Source organism: Nipponia nippon, unplaced genomic scaffold (genome assembly GCF_047370975.1).
Source record: "Nipponia nippon isolate SJK-2023a ecotype South Korea unplaced genomic scaffold, ASM4737097v1 scaffold_6, whole genome shotgun sequence".
In the NCBI taxonomy this organism is placed as follows: Eukaryota; Metazoa; Chordata; class Aves; order Pelecaniformes; family Threskiornithidae; genus Nipponia; species Nipponia nippon.
In genome coordinates, this window is record NW_028262380.1 from 13,426,299 (window position 1) to 13,452,745 (window position 26,447).

At 37.6% G+C, this 26,447-nt stretch overlaps 1 protein-coding gene across 2 annotated transcripts in view; it reads right to left on the minus strand.

Annotated features, from left to right (window-relative positions):
• Positions 1-26,447, minus strand: part of KIAA0232 (KIAA0232 ortholog) — a 70,068-nt gene that overhangs the window by 12,517 nt on the left and 31,104 nt on the right. For both annotated transcript variants that reach the window (XM_087736211.1, XM_087736212.1), the window contains exons 3-6: positions 22,587-22,724; positions 8,985-9,051; positions 7,506-7,587; positions 2,634-5,931 (exon numbers count right to left, since the gene is read on the minus strand). In XM_087736211.1, coding sequence (XP_087592337.1) covers positions 2,634-5,931; positions 7,506-7,587; positions 8,985-9,051; positions 22,587-22,724 — 3,585 coding nt within the window. The remainder of the gene's footprint in view (positions 1-2,633; positions 5,932-7,505; positions 7,588-8,984; positions 9,052-22,586; positions 22,725-26,447) is intronic.

Genomic DNA, 26,447 nt, shown 5'->3' on the forward strand with positions numbered 1-26,447 from the left:
TAAATTTAGATAAATGTTCTCAAGCCAAAAAGCCTCTTATCTTCAGATGCACAGTAATGGCTTTTGGAAAAGCCCAGAGTGTGCACACATCCTCTTGAGACATGCTAGATACAGGAGGGCTAGTTAACCCAGTCCTTCTGAGTTCACGTTGTAATCAGGCTCCTCAAGCCCCCTAGGAAGAGCTTAATTGCAAACCAAATTGGAGTCTAGGCTGCTGAGATGGTTGTTGGCCCTTTGTACTTCTTAGTGGCTTATAATTTTGAAGCTATAAAAATACCTACAAAATCATGCAACCTGAGCAAGGGAAGCAGTTAGTTTTCCTCTTGCACTAAGGAACTTAAAGGAAATAAAATACCAGAGCTTTCTGAGTACTGTTCAGTACCAAAGGTTTTTTTCAAGCCTCATAGCTACCATAAACTATGAAACCACTGTAAACTTATCTTATAGCAGACACTTACTACTTCCTTGAATGGATAAGTGGTTGAAGGGAAGATGAGAATAAACATCCTCACGGAGCACTACGCATCCAGAAAGGAGATCTGAAAAGGGCTGGAAGGAACTTTAGATTCCCACTGCCACAAATAACTGTATTAGACCGTTTGTTCACTCATTATGTCCTACTGCATGATGAAGTTAGATTCTGCTTACTCCTGGTAAAAGGTAATTACAGAATCTGTTCTGACTCACAGTCTAAGTTTATTAATTTTTTTGGTGACTTTTTGCAAGGCCTGGCACAAACCCAGAAACTTCCCAGACTCCAGAAAAGATTTTGAGCCACTTCATCACCATTAACTTAACAGAGCAGCAGGAACAAAGTTGTCTAGAAAGGGCCTGGAAAAGTCACGAATTTGATTCTCTTGTGCAAGCACCAGACATCAACTTACTGACACTGGGAAAAGAAGCTGCAATAGCAATTAATTTAAAGGAGGATGAGAGGAGAAACAAATGGGGAAGAAGGAAAATAAGGAACTCTGATTTTGTTCAACAGAAAGGTTAGCTTTAGTTTTAGCAAGAAAAAGGTTAGCTTTCCCATACATTAATTAGTGTTTCAAACTGTAATTGAGGAGTATACAATTGCACAACACCAGCTGGGTGCAACTCTGCAGCTGAAAATGAAAAAAAATTCCCTCCTAATGTAGATACTACAACTGCTGAGTATGTGGAAGAGGAGGCTGAAGAGGAAAAGAAAGTGTAAGATGCAACTTATAACTATCCAGACAACATCTCTGGGCTGGCCGCACAACTAAATTATTTTAGAATGGAATAGAGTATTTCAGTTGGAAGGGACCTACAATGATCATCTAGTCCAACTGAAGGGCTGACCAAAAGTTAAAGCATGTTGTTAAGGGCATTGTCCAAATGCCTCTTAAACACTGACAGGCTTGGGGCATCGACCACCTCTCTAGGAAGCCTGTCCCAGCGTCTGATCACCCTCTTGGTAAAGAAATGCTTCCTGATGTCCAGCCTAAACCTACCCTGGTGCAGCCTTGAACCATTCCCATGTGTCCTGTCACTGGATCCCAGGGAGAAGAGCTCAGCACCTCCCCTCCTCAGGAAGCTGTAGACAGCAAGGAGGTCGCCCCTCAGCCTCCTCTTCTCCACACTAGACAAGCCCAAAGTCCTTGTCCACTCCTCACAGGACATGCCTTCCAGCCCTGTCACCAGCTTTGTTGCCCTCCTCTGGACGCATTCAAGGACCTTCATTTTGCTGGTCAAATATTTCTTCTCAAGAGCAGAGGGAGCTCACAGCAAGAAGAACTTGGATATTTTTGGCTGGAAGGGATTTTTGCTCTTCATCATTACTTAACCTATAGCTACAATGACCTGAAAGAAAACTCTGAGCTTAACCCATAGTTATAGTTAGGCCTCCTTATACTACTGTGGTAGCGATGGACATTTTGCATCCATGTTTTCTTTCTTTTTGTGTCTATGCTGATGAGAGAACATTTTAATTTCCAGGCAATTAAGCCTTTCTAAAAACCTTTCTTTCCTGAAGTTTACACCCAATAATTCAACTCCAAATTCTTCTACTTGGAAGTAACTATAATTCATATTGCAAAGACTGACTTCAGATCTTCCTCTTCAAAATAGGTTTGAATCAAAATCAGTAATATCTCATTACTCAAACTTTACGCACATTTTAACATATTATATGTAAATCAGATAAGCTAAAAACCTAAGGTAAATAGATTTTAAAGTCACATGAGTGTACACATGCATGTATTTCTAAAGGTATGCAAGATGACACCATAATTCCTGAAGATGGTTAATTTTCCACAGAATCACAGGATGATTGAGGTTCAAAGGGAACTCTGGAGGTCATCATGTCCAATTCCCCCTGCTCAAGCTGGGCCACCTAGAGCAGGTTGCCCAGGACCACTTCCAGATGTCTTTTGAATATCTCCAAGGATGGAGACTCTACAACCTTCCTGGGCAACCTGTGCCAGCACTAGGTCATCGTTACAGTAAAAAAACTTTTGCCTTATGTTCAGATGGAACCTCCAGTGTTTCTACAAAACTGTATTTTTCTAGAGAACTATACAATTACAAACATTTAAATTGAACTGTCACATGACAAATTGCTGGTTATCAGCTGCCAGCTGCAAATTCCATAATTGTATATATCCACATACCTCTTCAAGCTCTCCTGAAGAAACAGGATTATCCTCGTACGTGGGGAAATGGCACCCTGCTTTACAACTGCAAAACCTGCTAGTCTCCTCACGTGGCTCCACTATTCTGCAGTTTACTTTAGAGCTCTCCATCGCCCTCCCATCTACAGATTCTTTCATACTGCATTCTAAACAGGGATCTTGGTTTCCTACTGGCAACATCCCAGCCGACTCTTCTTGGGAATCCAATGATGTTTGTGCACTCTTCTCCATTCCAGACTTTTTTAATCTGGGAAGGAATTTTCCAGATTCAAGCTCTGATTTTCCATAATAATGCCCTTCTTTTTCTGCATCTTCTTCCAGAGGTTTGAGATCTGCTTGTGGATCCTCAAATACATCTACTTGAGAAGGGACAGCAATACCTCCCTCATCTTTTTCTGACTCAAATTCTGACTCACTTCCACCACCTGGAGAAAGTTCAGATGCAGAAATTGGGCGAAAGTGAGTCCTTGGAGAAATCCGTATAGCCCTGTACTGCGTTCGATCAACACCACATATCCTGGGGTGTAAAACCTCACTGTCTGAGTCAGAGCACAGAATTGACTTAGGTTTAAAACTAGGGCTGAAAGATGCAATTCCTTCTGGCTCAAACGAACACTCTACATGAAGAACTTGTGAAAATGGATTGTTCAGGTCAAAGGAAGAGAATGAGTATTCAAGCCCTGGTTCTTCAACTTGAAAGTTACCACAAGCTCCCAGTAAGTCTTCATGGAAGATAAAAGAAAAACCCTTATTTAATCCGTTATCTCCACTCTTTGATTGCTCATTCTGTTCAAATGATACAAATGGCCTCCATAATTGCCTATGACCAGGGGCAAAGCTATTACCTGGAGTCATAAAAACATCTGTACCAGCTATTGTCACTACATCAGAAGCTGCGCATTGCAATAAGCTCCCTTTTGAGTGACTAGGTGGCACCACTGCCCATTCTCCATCACTGTTAAATGTTTTGAGCTCCCCATACACACCACCAAGTATAAATGAGTTTTCTTTATCCTGGTTAACATCCCAAGGTTTTGATGGTGTAGTATAGTCACCACCATCTACTTTTGATAAATCATTTGAGACAAAGGCTCTCTTCTCTAAATTCTCCTTTTGACCTTCCCAAAGATGATATTCTGATCTCTGCACTGCTTTATTGGGCTCCTGGAGGGTTTCAACTTTTGCTTCTGTATCCAAACAGCAGCAATAGTTATTTACATCAGTTGAAAACAATTCATCTTCTATTCCTTCTATTTCTACCATCGCTGCAGAATTTCTGTCTCTCATATTTGTCCAAATATCTTTAATAACCCCTGAGCTGTAGCCATCTCCTTGTGGACTGCTTTCACTACACCCTTGTGTAGTTTCATAGTCTTTACTTTCTGCTTTTTGTTCTAGCTGAATACCACAGACAGATTCTAGCTTAGATTTTGTTTTGAAAATCAAAGTGGGCATTTCTCCTAAAGTTCTAGCTTGTTGCTGGCAGGTTTCTTCTGGCAAAAAATCTAGAATTTCTTCATCTACATAACTCGAAGACACTCTAGGAACTACATAATTAATATCTTCTGCATTAAATTGCGTGGATTCTTCATATGGAATATTTAAAGTCTCATTGTCTGACCGTGTTTCTTCCGAGTGTGACCATGGACTACAGGTTCTTGTTGAAAGATTGGAACAGTGTTCATTTTCATCAAAGGCACTATTTTTGGTCCATATTAGCAATCTAGACTGTGTTTTCCCAAGAATATTAGCAGTGCTACTAGAATCTGCATTTTCATTTCCCAAGTTGAGTGTTTCAAAAGAAAATGGTAAAACAGAGTTACTGCATTGCACTTCAAACACTGAAAAACAAGAGTTTATACCAGACCCTTCATTAATATCTGAAAAGAGCTCTTGATTGCCAGCAAGCATGTGTGAATTAAGCATTGTGCTGTCTAAGATGGGGGAGAATCTGATCGGAGAATCTCCTCCAAAACTTTCCCCATCTGCATCACCAGAACTAGAAGATGAACAGCACTCCCAAAATTGAGCTAAATTACTAAGGTCTTGCAAGAACCACCCTTCAGCACCAACAGAGCTGGTCGAATCTGTCCATATTGCACTTTCCCCTTGCAACTCCATTCCATCTAACACTATGCAACATTCTGCCTCAAAATCAGTTTTTTCTTTACTTTTTTGTCGAATCATATTTAAAATCCGACTCTCCCCTTGCATCGTATCTGAGGCACCAGGATCCAACATGGATTGATCAATATCCACTTCATAGAAGTGTGTTAGTTCTGACAGATGAACATCATCTAAATATTTGTCGTCCTCTGGTTGAGAACATATTGAGGTCCCAGCGAGGTCAATGTCCTCATTTAGAACTGCAGGCATTTCTACAAAGTGACCATCGATGAAAGTACCTGCTGCGAGGTATGTTTTATGAATATTATTGTTGCTAATACAAAGACCATGCACTGATTCAGACAACTCTTCTACAGCCTCTGATGTTACGCCACATATATCTTCTCTGTTGCGGTATGTCGTCTCAAGCTTGCTTTTCCTGCTAAGAGGAACAAAGTACTCTGTAATCGGCTCAGTATACCACAAGGGTTCTTCTTTATATTCCTTTTCATTTCTGCTGTCTAAATACAAATCTTTTCCATCGCTACTGCCAGCTTCTTTTCTTCCAATTTCTTTTAATGGCCTTTTACCTCTTTTGCACAGCTGTTTGATGGACCCGCTGCTACTGCTGCTACTGCTTCCGCTGTGGACTTTCCTATCAGCCTTTTCACCAGATTTCACTGAAAGCCTGCTTTGCCCGTTACGCCCTTTTTTATTTCGAACCTCTCTTGTTTTGTGTCTTACTTTAATACATTTCATTGATGCCTTGTATTCACCTTGATTACCACTAGAACTTGAGCCAGCCTCACTGGATCCAGATGACCAGGAGCGAGGACGCATCTTTCCCTCAGGCTTATGTCGGACTTGCTTTTTGTACAAAACAGCCTTCTCTTCAACGGTGTTGTTACTAAACTTGTTTTCTTTCTCATTTTTACTTTTCTTCTGCGGGGTTCTTTCCTGTACAGTGGCAGATACTTTATTACTTCTTTCTTTAGTTACTTCACTTTCACTATTGCAGTCCTTTGGAGAAGATGTATCCGTGCTAGTTGGTGGAGCAGTGGATGAAGATGAGGAGCTAGAGTAAGAGCATACTTTGGATTTGTTCCATACAGTCATAATTTCCTGCAGGCAAACTGGCTTTTCAGAAAGAGGAGGAAATGCTTCATAGTACCTGAAAGCAAAACAAAAAGGTGACATTCAGATCGTAGAACTTCAGACAGGTATTAAGATTAGAAAGCATTACTAAAAACACATCAAAACACTACCAATCTAATTGCCAAAAAATCTAGTTTGTTCTGCGTACGCACATGCCACTCATTGCACTGTTTATATGAATGATAACAAAGGGGAGATTAAGATAAGCTTTAAAAGCGCTTGTATTAATGTATGTTTAAAAATATACTGCCAAGTAAAACAATCCCATTTTTAGGGAGTATTAAACTTCACTGTAGACGGAAATTGTGGATGCTTAAAACAGTGAAGGCCTGACTCCAGCTTTATTAGATAATGTAGCAGTTCACTACAGCCTTCTTAAACATGGTTGATTTAGAGTATAAATGAGGAAGTCCTGAATTCCAGTCAATTCAGTCCTGAATTTCAGTTTTTCTTTGTGAAATGAGACGCTATCTGCTAAGTTCTACATAGTTTAATCGTCCAGTTATTAAGAATAAGCTATTGCAAAAAAAGATTAGTTCTTGAGTAATTTAAGATGCTTAACAGCTTTGTGCAACAGGGACAAAATTAAAATACAGTTTTCAGCAATGTTTAAAGTAGTATGTGTTTGACAGTAAAGACATTTATACTAAATCACATATATTTCAATGAAAACCTATTTAAAAACATTCAGAAGTCAGTTAAGTTAAATGCACATCAGCACAATCAGTTTCTTGAAGAAGTATCATCCATGTGGCAACACTTCTACTAGACTGTTGCTACCAGTGGTTATTATTAAGGGATACAGAAGTAGTCGTATCTCCAAGAGAAGTCATCGATAAAACCCCTGGGTACTTCAGTAACACTGGACTCACGTACTTGGTAACTAGTAGACCACTTTGGTTACAAAGAGTTTAAAGGTTATAAAAGAGTTTCAGTTTCCCATTTCTGCAACAGAACACAGAGAGTTCTGCACAAGACAGAACAAGGGGTAGATTTGGACTAGATATAAAGAAGAAATTGTTTACAGTGAGGGTGGTGAAACATCGGAACAGGTTACCCAGAGAGGTAGTAGATGCCCCATTCCTGGAAACATTCAAGGCCAGGTTGGATGGGGCTCTGAGCAACCTGATCTAGTTGAAGATGTTCCTGCTCACTGCAGGGGGGTTGGACTAGATGACCTTTAAAGGTCCCTTCCAACCCAAACCATTCTACGATTCTGTGAACGCAGGAAACTGATTCTCTCCCTGCAGAGAGAATTGTCTAACGTGTCAATTAATGCTCTTTTAAAGGCTTTTAATTTGTCTAGTTGACTTGGTCTTAAGGAAACTAAAATACGGTATCATTTGAGTTCTGCATATAGTCAAAAGAAAGCAGTCAGGACTTTGCCAGAAATTAAGCTAGCCCATGGTACCAAATGCTCATATTTAAATACATAAGATTAACAAAAGAAGATGGCAGGAAAAAAATGTATTTCTTAATATCCACAAAGCTCCAGATTCCCCACTAAGTTAACTTCACTCTGTTAAAATATGAGAGTAAAAGGAGAAAAGAGAAAAGCATCTCAGATAATAATAATAAAAAAATGCATACATTTCTACTTGATCCTTTGCTGTAGGAGATAAATCAGCCTCAGGAGACAAAGAGCCTTCTAACTTTTTGTGAATCTTCTCCTCTGTTTTGGAAGAAAATTCCAAATGCTTAACAGAAAAATTCAAAAAACCAGTGTATTTTGTAACAGTATTTAACAAAAAGCACCAGGATGTATACCTGCAATAGCAGTAAATTTCCATAAAACACTGTAAATAACAGAACAATTTATAGTCTGGTTACTATACATAAATAAATTACAAGCTACCACCCAAGATCCAAGTTTTGCACAGTTGTCTTGTTACGCCCTGCAAATTTCACCAAACATGACTGGCTAACAGCTGCATGCAACTTCATGGTTAGCAATGGCCCCACTAGGAAACTTCCTATGGAATTTTTAGTTATTTCCTATCCAAATCCTTATCTCCTTCTTTCATTGCTACATATAAAAAAAGGATTTTTTTTTTTTTTTTAAATCAACTATTTAACTAAATATTTTTATGAATGGTTGCATCTAACTTCTCAGGTATTTCAGTAAAAGGAAGTACCCCTGCAGTAGTTGCTGTGCTTTGGGTGGATGTAAAGGCATATTTCCTCTGTGAGAGGTGACTCTAAAGATTCCTAATTCTTTATATTAAAATCTGTAAAATATAAAAAAAATGCCGTGAGACACAAACTAATTTTACTTTTTTTCCAAAATAAATGGTCAACATGATCTTGGCTCAGTAAGAAAATGTCACAGCAGAGCACTATGAAATACTAAGAGCTGTCTGGAACTTACTGTTTAAAAACAGAAAAAGGGAATGGAACCAGCTAAAATCATGCTTTAAGCAGGTAAATATTTATTGCTATTTGTACTACACAATGAGCATATTAATTTTACTGTAAGTGTCAAAGGTTGCTGCTATGCGCCTGAACAAACATTTATGTGCAATGAACTTTCACTGGAGAAACCACCATTTTATATTATGCTCCCTGCCCTAAGCTTGACAACATAAAGTCCCCATTATCATTCCCCTAAAGCCCAGAAATCTTAAGCACACCACTGTGATGGCTACTGGGATGCTTTTCACAGGAATAGCTAGTATATCACCATTTTGAGGCCAATCAACTCTTTGCAAGTATCAATACACAAAAGGAACAGAATCAAGCCTACTTTATTTTGATTTCTCCTGGTGGGGAGGGAGGATGCTGAGTATGGGATATTTACTAAAAAAGCAGGCAGAGCTCCATATGAACAGTTATAGCTTTTCATAAGGAAAATGCCATTTGTGAATGGCTATTTCTTAGGTAAACAAAGCATACTACTACAGCATTGCTTAAACTATTTGAATGAAATTATTCAAATATATTTTAAAATTGCATGGCCTTTATTAAAAGCTACTGAATTAACAGCCTGCTCCCCCACCCCCACGTCTCAGAATGTTACACAGCCGATAAATACAATATATGGCCTCAGAAATTTAAAGATTTATTGCTCACCTTGCTTACTCTGAAGGTCTTTCAGTCTGGAGCAAAGCTCCTCCACTAACGTTTCAATCCCAGAGCTCTGCACAGCAACAACACCACGGTGGGGGAAGGGGGAGAAAAAAAAAGAAAACAGAACTTACTAAAAAGAACATTCATTTTATACAAAGACATCAATACCGTAAATGTCTTAGCAGACATATATTTTTCTTTTTGCATGGTAGCCACGCATTAAAAAACAACAAAAATTCTTACTAGGTATAAATGCATTCCTATAAATGCATTAGAGGTCCAAATGATTCCACCAAACATGCAGATACTTTCACACAGAGGTTTCAAACTACAAGTCACGTTGTTGCATTATTGTATATCCAAGGTTTTGCACACTTTGCACTGTTACATTTACTGCACTATATCACTTAGCCAAGAGTCTCAGAATAAAAGTTCAAGAATCAAGTGATCACAAAGATGTATTTTAAAAAGCTAAGCCTGACCCTTTTGGTTGCACAATTTAGACCTGTGAGAAAGGGACTGTTAAAAGGATACAAAAAATCAGGAGTGAAGGTGAAAAGGAGAACAGTATGAAAGTATATGTGTATAGGTGGCAGAGAGAGGAAACGCTTCCACAGTATCTTCATGCAAAACGTATCCCATAGTTTGCCAGTTTACAATGCCCAGTTTTTTCATTTTAAACATTGTGGTGTTTGCTCAGGAGAGCAGAGGGAAAAATAAACACCTTATTCATCTTCCCCGTAAACCTCTATTTTCCTCCTTTATTCCTCCACATAAACCGTCCATACACTCGAGCTTTCTTTTAAATCTCATTTTAGTGTTATTCTCACATGCTTCTGCTTTTACTATTTGCCTAGACTTGCAAGCAGCTCTAGATAAAGCAACAGCACCAGAACAGCAAAATACTGAAAAATAAACACACACACAAAACAGTACAATACACTACCAACTGTCCCGTAGGAGAAAACCTCGTGCTATTCTAATGGAATAAAAGTTGAATTCCAGTCAGCGAAATATTAAATACCAACCTACAGCCTGAAATGACCATTCCTGTTGGAAGGAAAACTAGGTGAGGTGGGTACTGTGTAAATATTCGTGTTCTTGGTATTGCGATGCTCAGGGATCATGCTTGGAGATCACACTTTGCGCTTTCCGTAACTGCAAACGGAAGGCTGGAATCACAGCTAAACGCAGCAATGCGGAACAAGCGAGGAGGATGCAAGAAGTCCCCTGCGCATTCCTGTACAGCTGGGAAGGGTGAGGAGGGAGAGCTGTGCGGCTCCTTGTACCCTGCGCGCCGTTTCCTCAATACCAACTCCAGCATCTTGTCCCCAGCATACTTGGAGATTCTGAGACTTACACACACCTCCTCCAAAATTATCTCACCTTCTGAATTTGACATGATCTTGTGTGCATATGGTCATGGAATACATGTTCTCTCCAAAGGTAACGCAAATCAAATATCAAGTTATAGAAATGCATAAAAAAAAAAAAGAGTTTGATTTGCTGTGTCACCATGGTGGTATAAAGATTTCATTTCTCCAAGAGATAAAGAGTTTCTCCTCTCTCCTGATTTACGGGCTAGAAATTGCTGAGAAATGTGAATATATGTTGCTGAAGCACAAGAAAATATTATGGAAAAGGGAATACTAATTTATACAGTGAAATTGTTTAATTCTCTATCAGAAACACACACTTGAAAAATCATACACTGAAGCAATGACTTATAAGCTACCTTCTAAATTTTAATTATTTGCAGTCAAGTGAGAAAGCAATTTTGTATTCCTAACTGCACTGCTGCACTGAAGTGCTAAATATAAACCTTTATGCCACATACTTAACTGAGGATGACTTAGCAATATTAAACTTTAGAAGGCATCTTCTAGATCAGTAAATTTACCAACAGAAATTAAATTGTTTAGAAAGAACTGAGCAGCACAGTAACAGGGACAAACCTATGCAGTTGTAATAATCGTCACTTTATGCCCATACTACTCCTGACTCCCCCTTCCTCCCCCCAAAAGGGCAACTGAGGAGGAGCTGGCCTTGTTTTTGCTTAGGTCTCCAAACTGTCTAATCGAACGGACACCTGTAGCAAATACTCAAAAACGAAGGAATACAGATTCACTTCCTTAATTATAACAACATGTCAAAAAAAAAAAAATCCCCCAAACCGTCAACAATATGCTCACCATTACACTGAAGAAGAGAAAACTTTTGGAATCAAACGCTTCATTTCCTCCTGTACCATGAAACTAATACTTGCGTCAGCTGACGCGCTGCGTGCTGTCCTGCATAGCGCGCTGATGTAGCGAGCGCTAGCTTTAAAAAGAAGGGGGGGCGGGAGCCACTGTGCAGAATGCCAAGCCTCTAGAGACCACTTGCTCAACCTCTTACTGCAGCATATAAAAACAAGCTGCAGACTTAACGTAACGAACGCCTCAGCAATTATTTTGTATATGACAGTGTTGTTCTCTGAATATGAGATTTAGTTACTGTACTTTTTCACTGTTTAAGTTAATGCATTGTAGTTGCAGCAACCCCATTGCCAGAAAGTAAGATATTCCAGGCACTGGCTTGGTTCAATAGGACACAATCAGTTAACAAAATTAGGTGATCTGCCTGAACTGCTTTGCTTATGTTCAAATTTAAAGGCAGTCCCCAAACAGTACAAATACTGGAGTACCTTAAAAACATTTTTCAACATGGAAGTGCCTCATTATGATTGCTTTTGTAATTCCAACACGAAAGACTTAAACCTCATGATTATCTGTAAGATTATTTAAACTACTGACCCAGATTTCTACTAACCCTTTTCTCTCATTCAAACTACAAAGGGCAGCCTGTCATTTTTTTAATTCATATTTTTCATTTTGCATAACAAAACTCCCTCCACAACAAAACCACATTTTATTCTGTTCTACTGTTGCCAACATATTTCTATTTCCTTCCCCTGCTTTAACTTACATCCAGTTCCATCAAAAGTTGTTCTTTTTGGCTTTTCATCAGCTGGCTGCAGCAAGGGAAGGATTACATAAAGGATAGGTGTTATGTTACTGGCATAGGAGTGACCGTGCTAACAGATAAATTAAGCTTCTGAACTCAGCCAGCATGAACAAGAACAGTCAATCTGACTGCTGGAGTTACCGGACTCTAATAGCCAGCGTCCTGCTTACTGACCAACATGACTCTATCTATTCAGAGCCAAATTAATGTAGTTCTGCATAACGAGGAATGAGAGCAATTAAGAAAGAAACAGCAAAGCTTACACACATTTTTATATATAGACAAATTTTTTTTTTTTTTTAAACACAGATGCATATACACATGTAATGTCAAATCTTAAATCAAATATCTTTTTAACATGCTCTACTCTGGAAGCAGAGCAGTCAGAAATCACAAGTAGTAACTCATTAGCTTAAAGCAACCCAATTGCTTTTGTACGTCCATTCACACCCCTGCATAGCTGCAGAAAATGTTCCCAGAAGATATTAAATCTATAAATTTAGTTAGTTCTGAACTATTTTTTATGAATTTAAAATAATCAGTTTAATTCATTATGAACCATGGAAACAAAACAATATTATGTATACCAAATTCAAATCCACTAAAAACCATTGCCTAACCGTGGGCACTGGCTTCTATGTTCTCAACAGTTTCTGGTAAGAAGCTGTGAAACATTAGCTGCTCTCAGCTTCTTGGCAAATCACTTTAAATCTTGTTGACATTGATCTCTGCTAGTAGGTTACTTCTGAGTGTTGCAAACAAGCACTGCGCAGTCACCATCCAGGAGATATAACAAGTTTTTCCTGAATTTGGTCACAAATGTTCATGCACCACTATTATTTCACATAGTTATTCTATGGAAACGAGGACAGCATTGGTCAGCAAAATTTTTTTGTTTTCACTGATCTTTTACCCCTTCCTGTCACCCAGTAATGATGTCTAGTTACGGCTCTCATACTTTCATCCAAAAAAATGCCATGCAAATGCGTACTTTGTTCTGCAGATCTGCACATATGCAATAGCCAAAAATTCTGGACCATAAAAAAACAAGAACAAAGTTGAGATAGTCAGTATTTAGAAGGAGCTTTCCACATCTGACGTACCATAAATATATACACAGAAACTGAAAAATTCCATCAGATTCTACGACTTAAAAGGAAGGGATGTTTTGGGGGGTTTTCTTTCGGGTTGGGTTTTTGGGTTTTTTTTTTTTGTTTTTTTTTTTTTTTTTTGGCTTCTATCCTAACATAAATTAATGGCTTTCCTCCAGAAGGTTTGAACTGTGTACTGTAAATATTTACTAAATATGGCTTGTTACTTCAGGCCTGTAAGGTACGAGGAAAGTTCCTTATTCCTCTTTAAGCTTTTCGAAAAGACAAGCATTACGCTTCATTTTACTTTAACAATTGAAATAATCACTCATTTGCTTTTAGGTTTTTGAGACCTTTCTAGCTTACACTTTTAAAACAAATCCTCATTTCCCTTTGCCAGAGGCACAGAACTGTTTAGGTTGGAAAGAACCTCTGGAGATCATCTAGTCCAAACCCCTGCTGCAGCAGGATCAGCTAGAGCAGAACACAGACGCTCCTTTCACAGAACACAAGTTCAAACAATCTAGAAGCTAAAGTGAATCAGTATATTCATAGTTTCAAATCATTCTTTAGCAGGTCATCGGACTCTCCAGACAGAGATGGAGCTCTGACTGTAGTGTACCAGGACTGTTTTCTTGGCACGTAGCCTGTCACCAAGAGCAGGATTAGGTAGCTGTTCCATATGAATCAGCTGTTAAGCCACGTGAACTGAATAAGGCACAAAATGTGATTCATTGCAACCACACATCTATTTCTATATTTTGTAGGATGATGAGAGCTTGATGAAAGTCTAGGTTTTCATTTTCTAACATTCTGATACAGTATAATTCATCTGGTTACAAGTACTCTCAAAAGAGGTGCTTGAGAGATACAAAGACCAAAAAAAGGACTAAAAAAAATTCACTAACCCTAAAATAATAAAATAAATAAATGAAATAAATAAATCCACCAAACCAGCAGCCTCCCTGGGGTGTTCAATCCAAGTAGAGTTCAAAGGAATAAAACAAGGTTCCAGCTGGCATTATGGGATTTTCCTCCAGTATAGTAAGGTGAGTGACACTAAGAAACATTTAGAGTATGTATTTGTACAACACCTTTTTGACCCTTCAGTAGTGAGAACATAATTAAATCTTTATCTTTTCACTTGAATACATAATGATTTACAACAAAGACAATGGACTAGTCAGAAAAACAAATTATATTTATTAATTTCTCTTTTGCGGCTCATGAATACTTGATCCAAGTAATCTTCAATAGATGTGTGACCTTAGAATATCGTTTTCCAAGCAGACAAACCAACCTAGTATCACAAAAATCCAATCTCAAGCAATAGAAGAGCAACAGCTCTCCAACAAGGAGGTAAAAATACTTTCTTGCAACCCTCCTAGTCCTCTCTTCTGTACTAAAACAGCATTAGGAAATGTAAATCGTATCTAGGATCAGGCTCAGAATTCAGAGCTGTAATTCACTACTTCACACTGCACATTCTATGAGAAAGACATAATAGTATGTTATGCTAGATGAAAGAGGTCAACTACCAGCTCAAACTAACTTAAAATGAACACGCTATCCCTAAATGTAGGTTACTAGAGCAGTTAATCCGACTTCTGTTATTTAAAACTCAATTCTTGTAGCTCCCTCCCATAGCGGGCTACATTGAGATAAAAGTTATTCCCCCAAGAAAGGATAATTCCTCTCTAGAAACTATTCTTATTATTCATCACTTATAAACAAACATGCTCACTTCAAAGCCAGAAAAGACTTATTATCCTTGTAAGCAGTGCTGCTGTGAGATTTCACTTAATCACAGTACTTCAGCATGCAGATGCCGAAATGTTCTTATCGATATTATCAATGAAACGGGAGAAACTTTTTGAAGTGTGTTCCCACCAATTATGCAAAGGTTATTTTCTGCATCAAGTGAAACGCAGAAACGACACTTGAAATTTCCTCAGTAGGTACTCTGCCATATTCATTGAAGTCTGCTTGTGCGTGTGGTGAGAATTCATAATGTGCCCCAATTAAAATTTTTGGTAAAATGATTGTTCTACATTAAGGAAAATTATAATCTAATAACATTGTTCTGTGCCGAAACACAAGGCATTATTCAGGAGAGCTCTGTAACCGACTTCTCTGGCATTTTCATGGCCATGGTTGCGTATCTGAAAGATTGTGCCGCCTTCTCCCTCCAAGACGTGCATATGCAAACCTTCTTTCTGTCCCAGACTTATCAGAGGAGCTGCTGGCGAGAGAATTGCCTTGCCCCTTTTTGCTCCCGTTATCACTGGGAGTACAAGCAAGGTGAAATAACCTTCAATCATACCGAACACCTACTTTCAGCCTCCAAGGAAAAATGATCTATACTATGGGAGATACTTCAATACAAGGAATACAAGATAAGCATTAATTTACTTTTGCTGGCTTGATGTAAACTGAGAAACAAATGCCCCCCCAAAATGTTATAAAGCCACTTCTCTGTAGACTAAGCTCCCACAAAGAACTTCTCCAGTTCGATATATGCTTTTTTCTATATCAAGAAAACTCATACAAAAATAGGAATAATTAAAACTTTTGTCAACTTCCATTAAAGTTAATATTATACTTGGGGTAGCACCTTCAGTAATCTGACAAATCAGATATGTGGTACTACAAGTATCTATTTAAATGCCAAAGTCATAAGAAAAAAGGAATTGATTTATTGTCATTATTTTATTCTGGGACAGTTACCTTGGCAAGACAAATTCACTTCAATTTTCTATATAATATCTGAAGTTATAAAACACAGGCTAACGTAGTTTGCCAAATTCAATACCACTTAGTATATGAATGAAGAAGGAAAACTTTTGAAGCCAATGGATTTGAGAATACAGGGCCAATACCAATTCTCTTAAACCAATACAAATTAAATTATCACAGAAAAGCAATGACTGGTTGGAAATAATAAAACCCTATGGTACCTTCTCACAGAAGAAGCTGAGTGACATCAGTCCTAGCTTGATTTTATTTTTCAAAACATACATCTTGTCTAAAATTCTTCTTAGCTCCTGAAAAATTTTAAAATCCTTTCCTAAGTAATGCTGTGTGTTCTAGAAACAGCTAGTATATCCCCTTCCAGAAGGCCAACTGGATACAACCCAGAAGAAAGACAATATTCACTGGTTTTGTGAAGTGTTTTGGCATTTCCTGGAAAAAAATTCTGAACAATCATCCTCAGACACACAGAAATGCTTACTACTGAGCTAGTCAGGATACATGCTTCAAGAAGCATTACAGTTGTTTTGGAACCTTCACTTCATTTTTTTGCTTTAATAAATTTGGACTTTTCAACAGCAACTTCAGCATTTCATCTTTGATTTGTTTAAGATGGCTTTTACACAACTTGCTTCATTCTTGTGCTGTCCTTTATCTTTACATTAACAGTGTTCATCCCAGTGCTTTGTTACCCTCCTTAGAGGGCTTTTTGACTAACGTTTTTCACTTATTTTTAAAAAAGTCACAATAATATTGGGCACTTTCTTTACACATCTCTTGTTCATGTCACTTCTAGTTTCATGAAGATGCATAAGCTAAATCACTTAACCATCTAATGTTTACTAGCTGATTCCCTGGTACCTCAGCATAGTGGTCAGAGTGTATTACCTAATGAATATTGGCTTACATCAGAGAAGCAGAGAACAGCAGAAATAAATCCGTGATTAAAATGAATTTTAAATAATCTAGTTAATCTGGCATCCTACATAAGAAGAAAAGAAACACAGTCCCTGCGCTACGGCCTCCACAAGCCCTTTTTTGCCTCAGTTCTCACACATGGCTACTGCCAAGTGCAAGGCAGATTATGCAGTAGTGCCTTGGTCTAACTGGCACACAGATACCATCATCTTTGGAGACTACAATAGTTGGCTGGAGTAACCCATCAATAAAAATATGCTCAGACATGGAAACATAACCAGTTGATTAATTTGGCCTGACTAGAAGCTTATTTCTTCAAATAAGGTCTATGTGCAGAACTGTAATAACTGCATGGAAAGTTTGACAGTTCTGCACTTAGAGCAAGAAAGATGACAAATGCTAAGCAATTTTCAAGAGAATCTTATTTTAGACACATCTCAAATTTGTGCTGGAAGCAAGGTACATTTGAGAATTAAAAGACTACCATTTCAAATTTTTAACACCACTGTCCACTAGAGCCACACTTGTTCCTGTAAGTGCTCCCATATGATAATACAGATATCAGAAGGGTCATATTCGCCCCTCATAATTCAAAGCAAGCGAAGCCAATGCTCCAAATAACACCATGCCCACACCTGACCACATTTCAAAGAAATTACTGTCATGAAGTTTCACCAATTATATTTCAGTGTTCCCTCCAAAGCAGTAACCTCTTAGAACAGTGGGATGGAAAGCACTGTTTGCTTTTGCCAAATATGTCAGACCAGTGCTCTTTCAAAATTCATTATGGCTTCTATCACCCAAGACCAATTCTTACTTTAACATGATGTACACTGTTTCATGTGGCAGTTAGCAGACTTGAGAGCCTGGTTAGTTCAGAAATGGACCACACTGCCTGAACCCCATTAGGACATGCCTTGAGAGATCAGCAGCGTTAGACACTAGCAATGTCTCAGTATGTGTTGTGGAACAACTTAGGTGATGTGGCTGAGAAGGAAAGAGTCTGGGAGATCTGGTTTCATCAGTGCAGAATGTAAGATACGTATGGAGTAGTCTCCTTTGCCCATTCTTAAAATGTCCTCATACAGTTCAGCAGAACAGACACACTGATTGCTTTAACTGAAACTCTAGCACCATCTTGGGGTGGAACTTCACCTGTAATACTGCAAGTGTTCAGTGAATGAAGTATATTACATAGGAACTGCAATAACACAGCTGAAAACCTGCTTGCTCTATTGAACAATGCAACCTTTAGCAAAAACTAGTGAGTTAAAAGGTAATTAAGCTTAGATTTATGATCAATGGACAGGTAACATGAGTAATTTCAATATTAGTAGGAAATACACCTACTGAAAAGTCTTACATGTATCAGCCTCAACAAGTAACCTCTAATTCCAGTCTTGCTCAGACAGTATCCACCTTGCAAAAACACAACACAGGTGATTTTCTAAGCTCTTACTTTTTTTACTAAACTTCTGAGTCTAAGATACTGCTTTCTGTCTTGTTACTGACAAGTTTCATTATTCAAATCCAAAATAATTTACAGAACTTCAGAATTAGGAGGCTTAAAAAAAAAAAGGCATCTCAGAAACTATACGTGAACAAAGTGACCTTAGTTCTAGATGTACCAGACAGGAATTAAAAAAAAACAACAATAACAACAAAAAAAAAAACACTAACCAAAAAAAGTCATTTAATGCTGACAGAAACAGCTGTTTTTACTTAAAATTTGAAGCAGTAATTTCAGGGTAAAATTTCTGAGTTTCCTCAAAGGACTTTTACATAAATACTCCACAGTCCTAAACAGTTGGGTTTTTTTACCCAACATTTCATTAGAATGGATACCCTTACTTTGCTAGTTAATTGCAAACCAACATTTTAAAATTTCTTTTACAGTTGAGCAGGATAAGAATTACGATAAAGTATCTATTCAAGGTCAATATTAACAAGCTTTTTAAAATTTTAACAATTCTTCAGCACATCTTTGAACTGCTATTTATACTCCATTCAAGTGTTTTGTAAAAAATAAACGTTAGAACCGCAGTAAGAATAGCAACTGATTACTACATTAAAGTACTTGTCTTAAAAGTTCTTCTCACCATCATTCTATCTTCAGTTTCTGGCAAGTTGCAATGTACTTACGTTTTCTCTGCTTCTGACTGCATCAAGAGCATCTGCAGCCAAAAACTCATACAAATATAGACAACTTGAAATACCAAAATGCTTGTCACACAAAAAATACTGTCCTCAGAACATACATACATTAACAATTTGCATTCTTACATATACCAGATAGTATCTGTCAAAATCAGGCCTCCTCTCACAAAAGCACTGATTCCACAACACGCTTTGCCACTGCAAGACACAGTGATGCAGAGTGGTCAAAAGACTGCAGCTTCCCTGACTTGTCATACTCCGTAACTTAGGAAATGTTTTAGAAATAAAACACCAAACTGTAGGCTTTTTGAAGTCAAATGTTTGTTTTCTGCACCATAAAATTATAACTAGAGTCTTGGACTTCTGTCTCAGACTAGTGTTTTACAGCCTTACTCTTTTTAATAAGAGACAAGAAACTGAATTCAAACAAAACTAAGCTACCAAATAAAGTACTCCCTAAGAATGAATACTGTGTAAATGAAAATCCACAGATGACAAGATTTCAAAATATTTATTTCAACCATTAAATGAAAGACTGACAAAAACAGTGTTTACTGTTATCAAGACAATTTTCATCTAATCTGTTTTATGACTTCCTCTCCCCATCAACCATCTTTTTGAAGAGATCACCCAATTTTAGGGCCTTTGATTACTGGTATAGGGGAGAAGGCAGACTGTCTGCAATTTCTTAACACATTACAGGTTTAAGCAATTAAATATAAACATCAAAATTATGGTACCTGGATTTCTGTCATTTCCTATGAGAGTTAGAAAAGGTATTATTAACCTTCAATACCCTTTCATCCTCTGCACATTTTCCCCCCTAAACTAGATAAGGCTGCAGAATCCCAAAATCTTCATTTAATTGTCTGCCTATTTTGGGGGGGGTGGGGGGTGGGGTGGTGTTTGTGTGTGTGTACACACACATGTGTATATGTACTCTCTCTACAGACACATACATGGTAAACATTCTAACCATTTCACTTAAGTATATTTAAATAAAATTGTATATAAGTTTAAATACACTAAGACGTCTTTCGATTGCTCCCAATAACGGAGCTACCTCAACCTTGCTTGCTTTGCTCCAATGCTAAGGTTGAATGAAAAGGTTAGGCTGCAAGAGCAAGTGTTCCACATCCACGTGAGGATATTCGCATGGCCGTATCCACCTACTTTGGAAAAAGGGTCACAGAAGAACAGCAGAACTATAAGCAAGCTCCAGAACTGCCCACGTGGACTATTGCCAGACCCCTTGCAAGATATGAAGATCCTAATGAACGCATCCAACTTCTACCTATTTGACAAGAAAAGCTCTGCAGGTAAACATTTTCAGATGATTCAGAAAACAATTTTAAAAAATTCCAGTGGCACTGGAAAAGAAGTATTTATTTGTATGTCAACAGTTTTTATAAATGCTTCTCACTCACATGCCACTACTCGTCAATTTTGGCTACAGTTAACAGAGTATTTTTATCTTTCTGTAGAGATGAAATAATGAATATCTTATGGGGCAGCTTGAATGCCTCAGCATAAATAGTATTGTAACATTATGGTTCACAGTCCAAAAACTACCGATTATTCCCATCAGATTAGCACACAAACATAAATACAGAAAACAGTCAACATAGGAAATAAGTTTGAAAAGCAGAAAGAAAAGATACCTTACAAGTCACTTTAAAATATCACTAGCATCAAAGCAGGATCACCCTTCCGCCCAACTCCAGGGGAAAAAGCAAAACAAAACAAAAATTGTATTTTTCTCTTATGCAATACAAATGTTTAACTATGTACAGAACAGCTTTAAGTAACACTTTTTTTTTTAAACAGGTTTAAAGGTTCCACCCTGTGTTTTAAAATACATTAAAAAAAAATTATAACCTACAATTTCATTAAAGACAACAAATGTGCAAGCTGAATTGTCTAGGCATGCAAGAGAAGTCAAAATAGCCCTGAAATAACACAAGTGTACAGGTTGTAGATCATAGGTTAATGTTGAACAATAAAAATCTGACAAAGTGGCAGGAGTCAAAGGAGCAAGTTACTTGTTCAACGTTTCAGATCACACATCTTTTTATTCTTTCAAAACTCTAGTTGAAGGGTTTCTTCCCTTCTTCTTCTGTTTTAGATTATATGAACTTTCAAGTGGAGGCAGACCAGAGATTATTAATAAAGTTACCTCCTTCCTTTTTCTTTTCAACTAGATTTCTCTATATGATATAAATTTAGGTCTAAAGTGATGCTCCTTGATTTTCAGCTATGTGAAGACGCATCAAGAGAGTAATTTCTAAAGCTAAAAATCGATCATCGGTATTCCTGTGGTCTACGTATGAGACTACCACTTTTTGTTGTTCATAAAATGAGTATACAAAGACAGTCATATCCTCAAGACATTACTTCTTGCAATTACTTCTTCATATTTGCTTCATATTTAAATTAACTTTTACAGTAGTCAGAGTGCTGACCTCAATATTCTGTAACTATAATAGCAGAGCAAATTACCAACAAACTTATATTTTGCATCACTTTGTTAGGATACTAAGTAATGGCAAAATGGAGTTTAAAAAACTCCCAATTAATCACTTAGCACTTTAGTAACTGAACAAATGCTCAAGTAGCTTGACAAACAGTAAGTCAGTACATGATGGCAATGCTGCCTAAGGTGGTGGTGGTGGGTATAACCACACAAATCAACCCCACTTCCTTCATTATTCTTGGCCACATACCTTCCCCACTCTTGCTGGCACAAGTGTCTGTGCTACAAATCTGACCAGGAAACCTCTCTGGGTTAACATTTCCTCCACCCAACCAGGTTAATCTGAGGAAACTGATTCACTTTCCCAATTCAGTTCTCCACACAACCACACAAATACTTGCACAAGCACAAACTGTGACTAGGAGGCTGTATGGAGCAATAACGCAACCAGGCTGCACAGGCAGAGTAGAGTTTCTTCTTACAGTACTGACAGATCAGAGTATTTGTAGCTCTGTAAACTAAAAGACTTTCTCATTTCTGCTGTCTGAAAAATCTCCCTGGAGAGCTTTCATTGACCTATGCTACAGATTATTTTTTCTTTTTAAACATTTCCTTCGATGGTCTCTCCCTTTCTCCACTTTTCCATAGAGCTACATGGTATCTGCTGCCTCTGGTATCTTCCTTCAACCTGCTGCCTTCGCCTCTCCTCACCTTCTCCAGTCAGTGCACTTCAACTCCACTTCCACTCAATGATGTAATCTAGAAACTGAACAGTTGCTACTACACATGGCGTTTTATTTAGCAATTCTGGATTACACATACAGCAAGCACAAAGCAGGATGACTTTCTGTGCAAATATTCCATTCCTTGCTGCTCACATACAACACAAAGCAAGTTTAGAATTTTAAGAAATATCTTTATGCAAAGCTTTGTGGTAATTTCAACACAAACTGGTGCATTGCAACTGTCCCTGACAAGCACAGGTGAGGGCTTACAGAAAGGAAAGCATAATGCTACATATTACAGAATCTTTTGTGAAATCCTGCTGCCATACACAGATTTCATAATTTCCTAAAGAAAAATAAAGAACTCTCAGAGAACTCGCATTTTAAGAAGCCACAAATAAAGAGATAAGCATCACAAGCTAAATATATCTAACACAAAGAAGGGCATAAAGTCTTAAGTATCTATTAAATAGTCCAAACTTACTTCATCAGAAGCAGAGCGAAGACACTGGACAGCAGCCTGTTTTTTCATTTCCTCTAGTGTTAGATCAGAGCACTTTTTCTTACTCTTTCCCCATTTCTTGTAAGCTCCCTTTTCCCAGCCCAGGAAGATGTCATTCTCCTAAAATCAAAATAAAGAGAATACATTATTTAAAATACATTAATATTTCAGTACTATAGCAGAACAGGACTACAAATCACATACTATTCAAAATAAAAACAACCTCAACCTATCTACTAAAAACTACTTTTTGCCAAATTAAAGATTAGTTTCAGCACAGAAAACTTGCACTTACTACTCAGAAAAGCACATTTATTTTTCACAGGACATGAAGGCTACTCACACTTCACTGCAATATTTTCCAATTACAAAGCATATTTGTAAAGATCATTTTATGGCCAACTTATAGTTGAAGGTAATTTACACAAAATATGTTACAGAGTTTCCCTGATCTCTGGAATAATGAGGATGAAAGCAAGTAGTTCAGACTTAGGATCAAACTTAAGAGAAAGCTAAACAAGCCAAAAGAAGAAAATGCAATGTTAGAACCCAAAGCCTTCAACTCGGTCTCACAATGAACATCATTATGACTAGAGATAGCAGCGCCTATCTCAAAATAACCTGAACCTGAACTAATTTCAGAAGGAAATTAGACATGGGGGGTGAGTGGAGGGATGTTGGGTTCCCATACATGTAAGAACATTTAATTAAGAACAATAAAATCAAAGCAGAATGCTATTGTATTATATATAATCATCTGAAGATACGCAGCATCCATTTTAATATCACTTTTCAGAATTTACAAATTTATTATCAGACTTGCTTATTCTTTGCTGTCCATTCACATATATATACACACACGATTTCCTACGTTCATCTTGTCAAAGAAACATTTTGGCTACCAGGAAAATCATCTTTAACACCTTTTACTGTACGCTGGTCTAAATCATCTTCTTCAGAGAGATCCACAAACACCTGATGCTTTTCAACATACCTGTTTCAACCTTTTCAACATATCTGTTACTGCTTCTAATGAAATCCAGGCTAAAGCCTACCCTCATTTAAAACAAATCCCAATTCCCCATGGCTTCAAAATGAAGTAAAACCAAGTTGTCAGTGAACCTAGTTGTCTCTGTGCAATCAAAGAATAAGGTGGGGAAAAAAGGGGGTGGAGAGGGACCAGTCACCTTCAGAAGCAGCCATTGAAATGGCTGCCATTCATGATTTTACATGACCAAGTCCTTCGGGAAAGAGTAGAGCCATTTGCTGAATTTATTTCTTGAAGCCTTATTTGATCACCAAAACTGGAGAAATGGATTTAGTTCTGAAAGAACAAAAAGCTGCCAGTCAATCTGTTTTTCCTTATACTTGTACAAGATGCCAGTGGTTCATTTAAAACAAGAAATTTGAACAGGCTACTGTTCTGTTATTAGAAGGACTAACAGAAAGAAATAATAGAAAGAAACAAGAAAAATAAAATTCTCAGAAAATAAGTTCAATCGACTGTGCACATCTACACTCCATTTTTTTAAAATAAATTCGTAAGTCTTTTCCAAAATTGTAGTTTATATATCTTTATACATAATGAGGCTGTAGAGCACTCTAACTCTTCCCAATATACACGTGAAAGTATACCAACTGATGAGACCTACCTACCCCCCACCAGCTGCCAACGCCTGTCTTGCTCATCCACACGGGCACAATTATGAATGAAAAAATACATACCCACTCGCAGTATGTTACTCAAAATTAAAATCCAGGCACACCAGCAAACGTGGACTGCATTAACTTCATTTATTCTGCTTTTGGATGAAAAGCTGATTAAGGCAACAGCTACACTAAGAAAACGTTACCAAAATGCTATACGTTAGAGTACTTTGTTTTATCTATGTCAACTGGTACGTTAAAGCTAACCTCTGCAAGAGCAGGTTTACTAGCCGTATATGCTAGTAGTCTGACAGCAGAGCAGTATGAACCTTCATGTTTACAGAAATCTATAAAGCATTTCATTCAGTTCACCGCACACGTAATTTGAAAGATATCTGACACTTACCTACAAACTTTGACACTTATCATTTTTAAAAAATTTAATCCTTGCAACAAATACCCCATTTTTTAAATGGGGGAAGGAAGGATTCTCTCTCAGGCACCCACCACAGAGCTGCGTGTATCACAGTCTCATCCCTCCTTCCAAAGTAAGCACGTTGTTCCTGCACTCTGGGAACAACACGGCTCATCTCGTAAGATGCAACGATTGAGGACAGAGCTCTGTTAGAATCCTCTCCTCCTTTCTACCTCTTTAGACAATACACAGAACATTTGTTTCGGAACATATGGTTTTCAGTCACACCTGGCTGCCAGTGCTTCACACCGCCATTTTAAGTTTTATAGGAAAAAAACCCCAAAGGTTGACAATTTGAGGGTTTGAATTTTTTTTCCTGGACAAACTCACTGATTTTTTAGCCTCTGATTTTACACTATCGGCAAACATCATGCAGTACAGCTATTCCACATAAAGTTTTGAAGTTTAAAATCCTCATGTAAACTACAATATTTATCAGCACTATGTATGCATTTGATAGAGCCTAAATTTATTGAGGACCTTGCACTTTCTGCACACAAATCAAAGACCATACCCATAAAACACTACAGAAGAGTGAAGAAAAAAAAATCCTTACACATAATTCTTGTGTTATAATCTATCAGAACCATGCTGAATGAATTACGAAAAAAAAAAAAGGCATTACAGTAGAACAGCTAAGAAACAAGTAAACGTTATATTTCCTAAAGAGTGAGTTTGTAGAACTTAAGGTGTGACACACAAACCACGTGGAATTCTGCTTTTATGATGACTAAATTGATGATAAAAAAAAGCACCATCCAGTAGTTTCAAATGGTTTAAATGAATCTCTTGCTTCCCCCCACCCCCCCTCGCTTTTTTTTTTTCTTTTGTCTCCAGTGGTCAGGAGCCCATTAGTAGGTTTACTCCTTAGACTGGAACATATTAAGTCCATGACAAACAGGAAAGCAGCAGTTCAACAAAGCATTCTGTATGCATGAAGGCAAGTAAACTAGTTACTTCACGTGGGAAGAATCACTAAGGGCTTCTGTTCTCTTCAGCTACTAGATGCCTTCATTTACCTTTGTTTCCTAACAGAACTAGAGACCATGTAATAATGCTTGTTTTAATGCAGGAGCGCTACCCTAACTTTGAATTTTCACAATGCTGTTGTCACTGAACGTTTCATAAACGCAATGCCACCTCAAGCTTACAGATTTAAGAAGTGTGCATACACACAGCAGAAAAACTGAAGTGGGTTACAAAATTCTAATATTTAAAACAGACTACCACTACGTAAATTTCTAAGGGACAACCACCCAATATTAAATAAATATCAACAGAAAGCTGAGGCCATCTGGATATTGGTAAAATTCAAGTTTGAATATCTAAACTGCTATTTAAACATCTATTCTTCAGAGTCCTACTGCACCTACCTACTATGTAACTAGATACAATTTAAAATGTCTAATATGAAATTAAAGTGCAAAGTTTCATAACACGAATAACTTAAGAACCATAAATGTGGCTAAAGAAATGTTGGTAAAGTATCTGTATTCTTTATGCTAATGCTGCCTCAAGAAATCCAGTATTTGGAGTGCTTAACTCAATCCTGAATTAATATATAGGCGCAAATTCTAGAAAGAGATTTCTAAATTGTTTCTCCTGCTCAACTACGCAAAAGCAGCAATTCCACCGCTTCCCTCCACCCTATCAAGAAACTGAAGAAGCAAAAGAAAAGAAAGTTTGGTAGTGATTCTTCTTACTTTCATTTGTTATAAAGA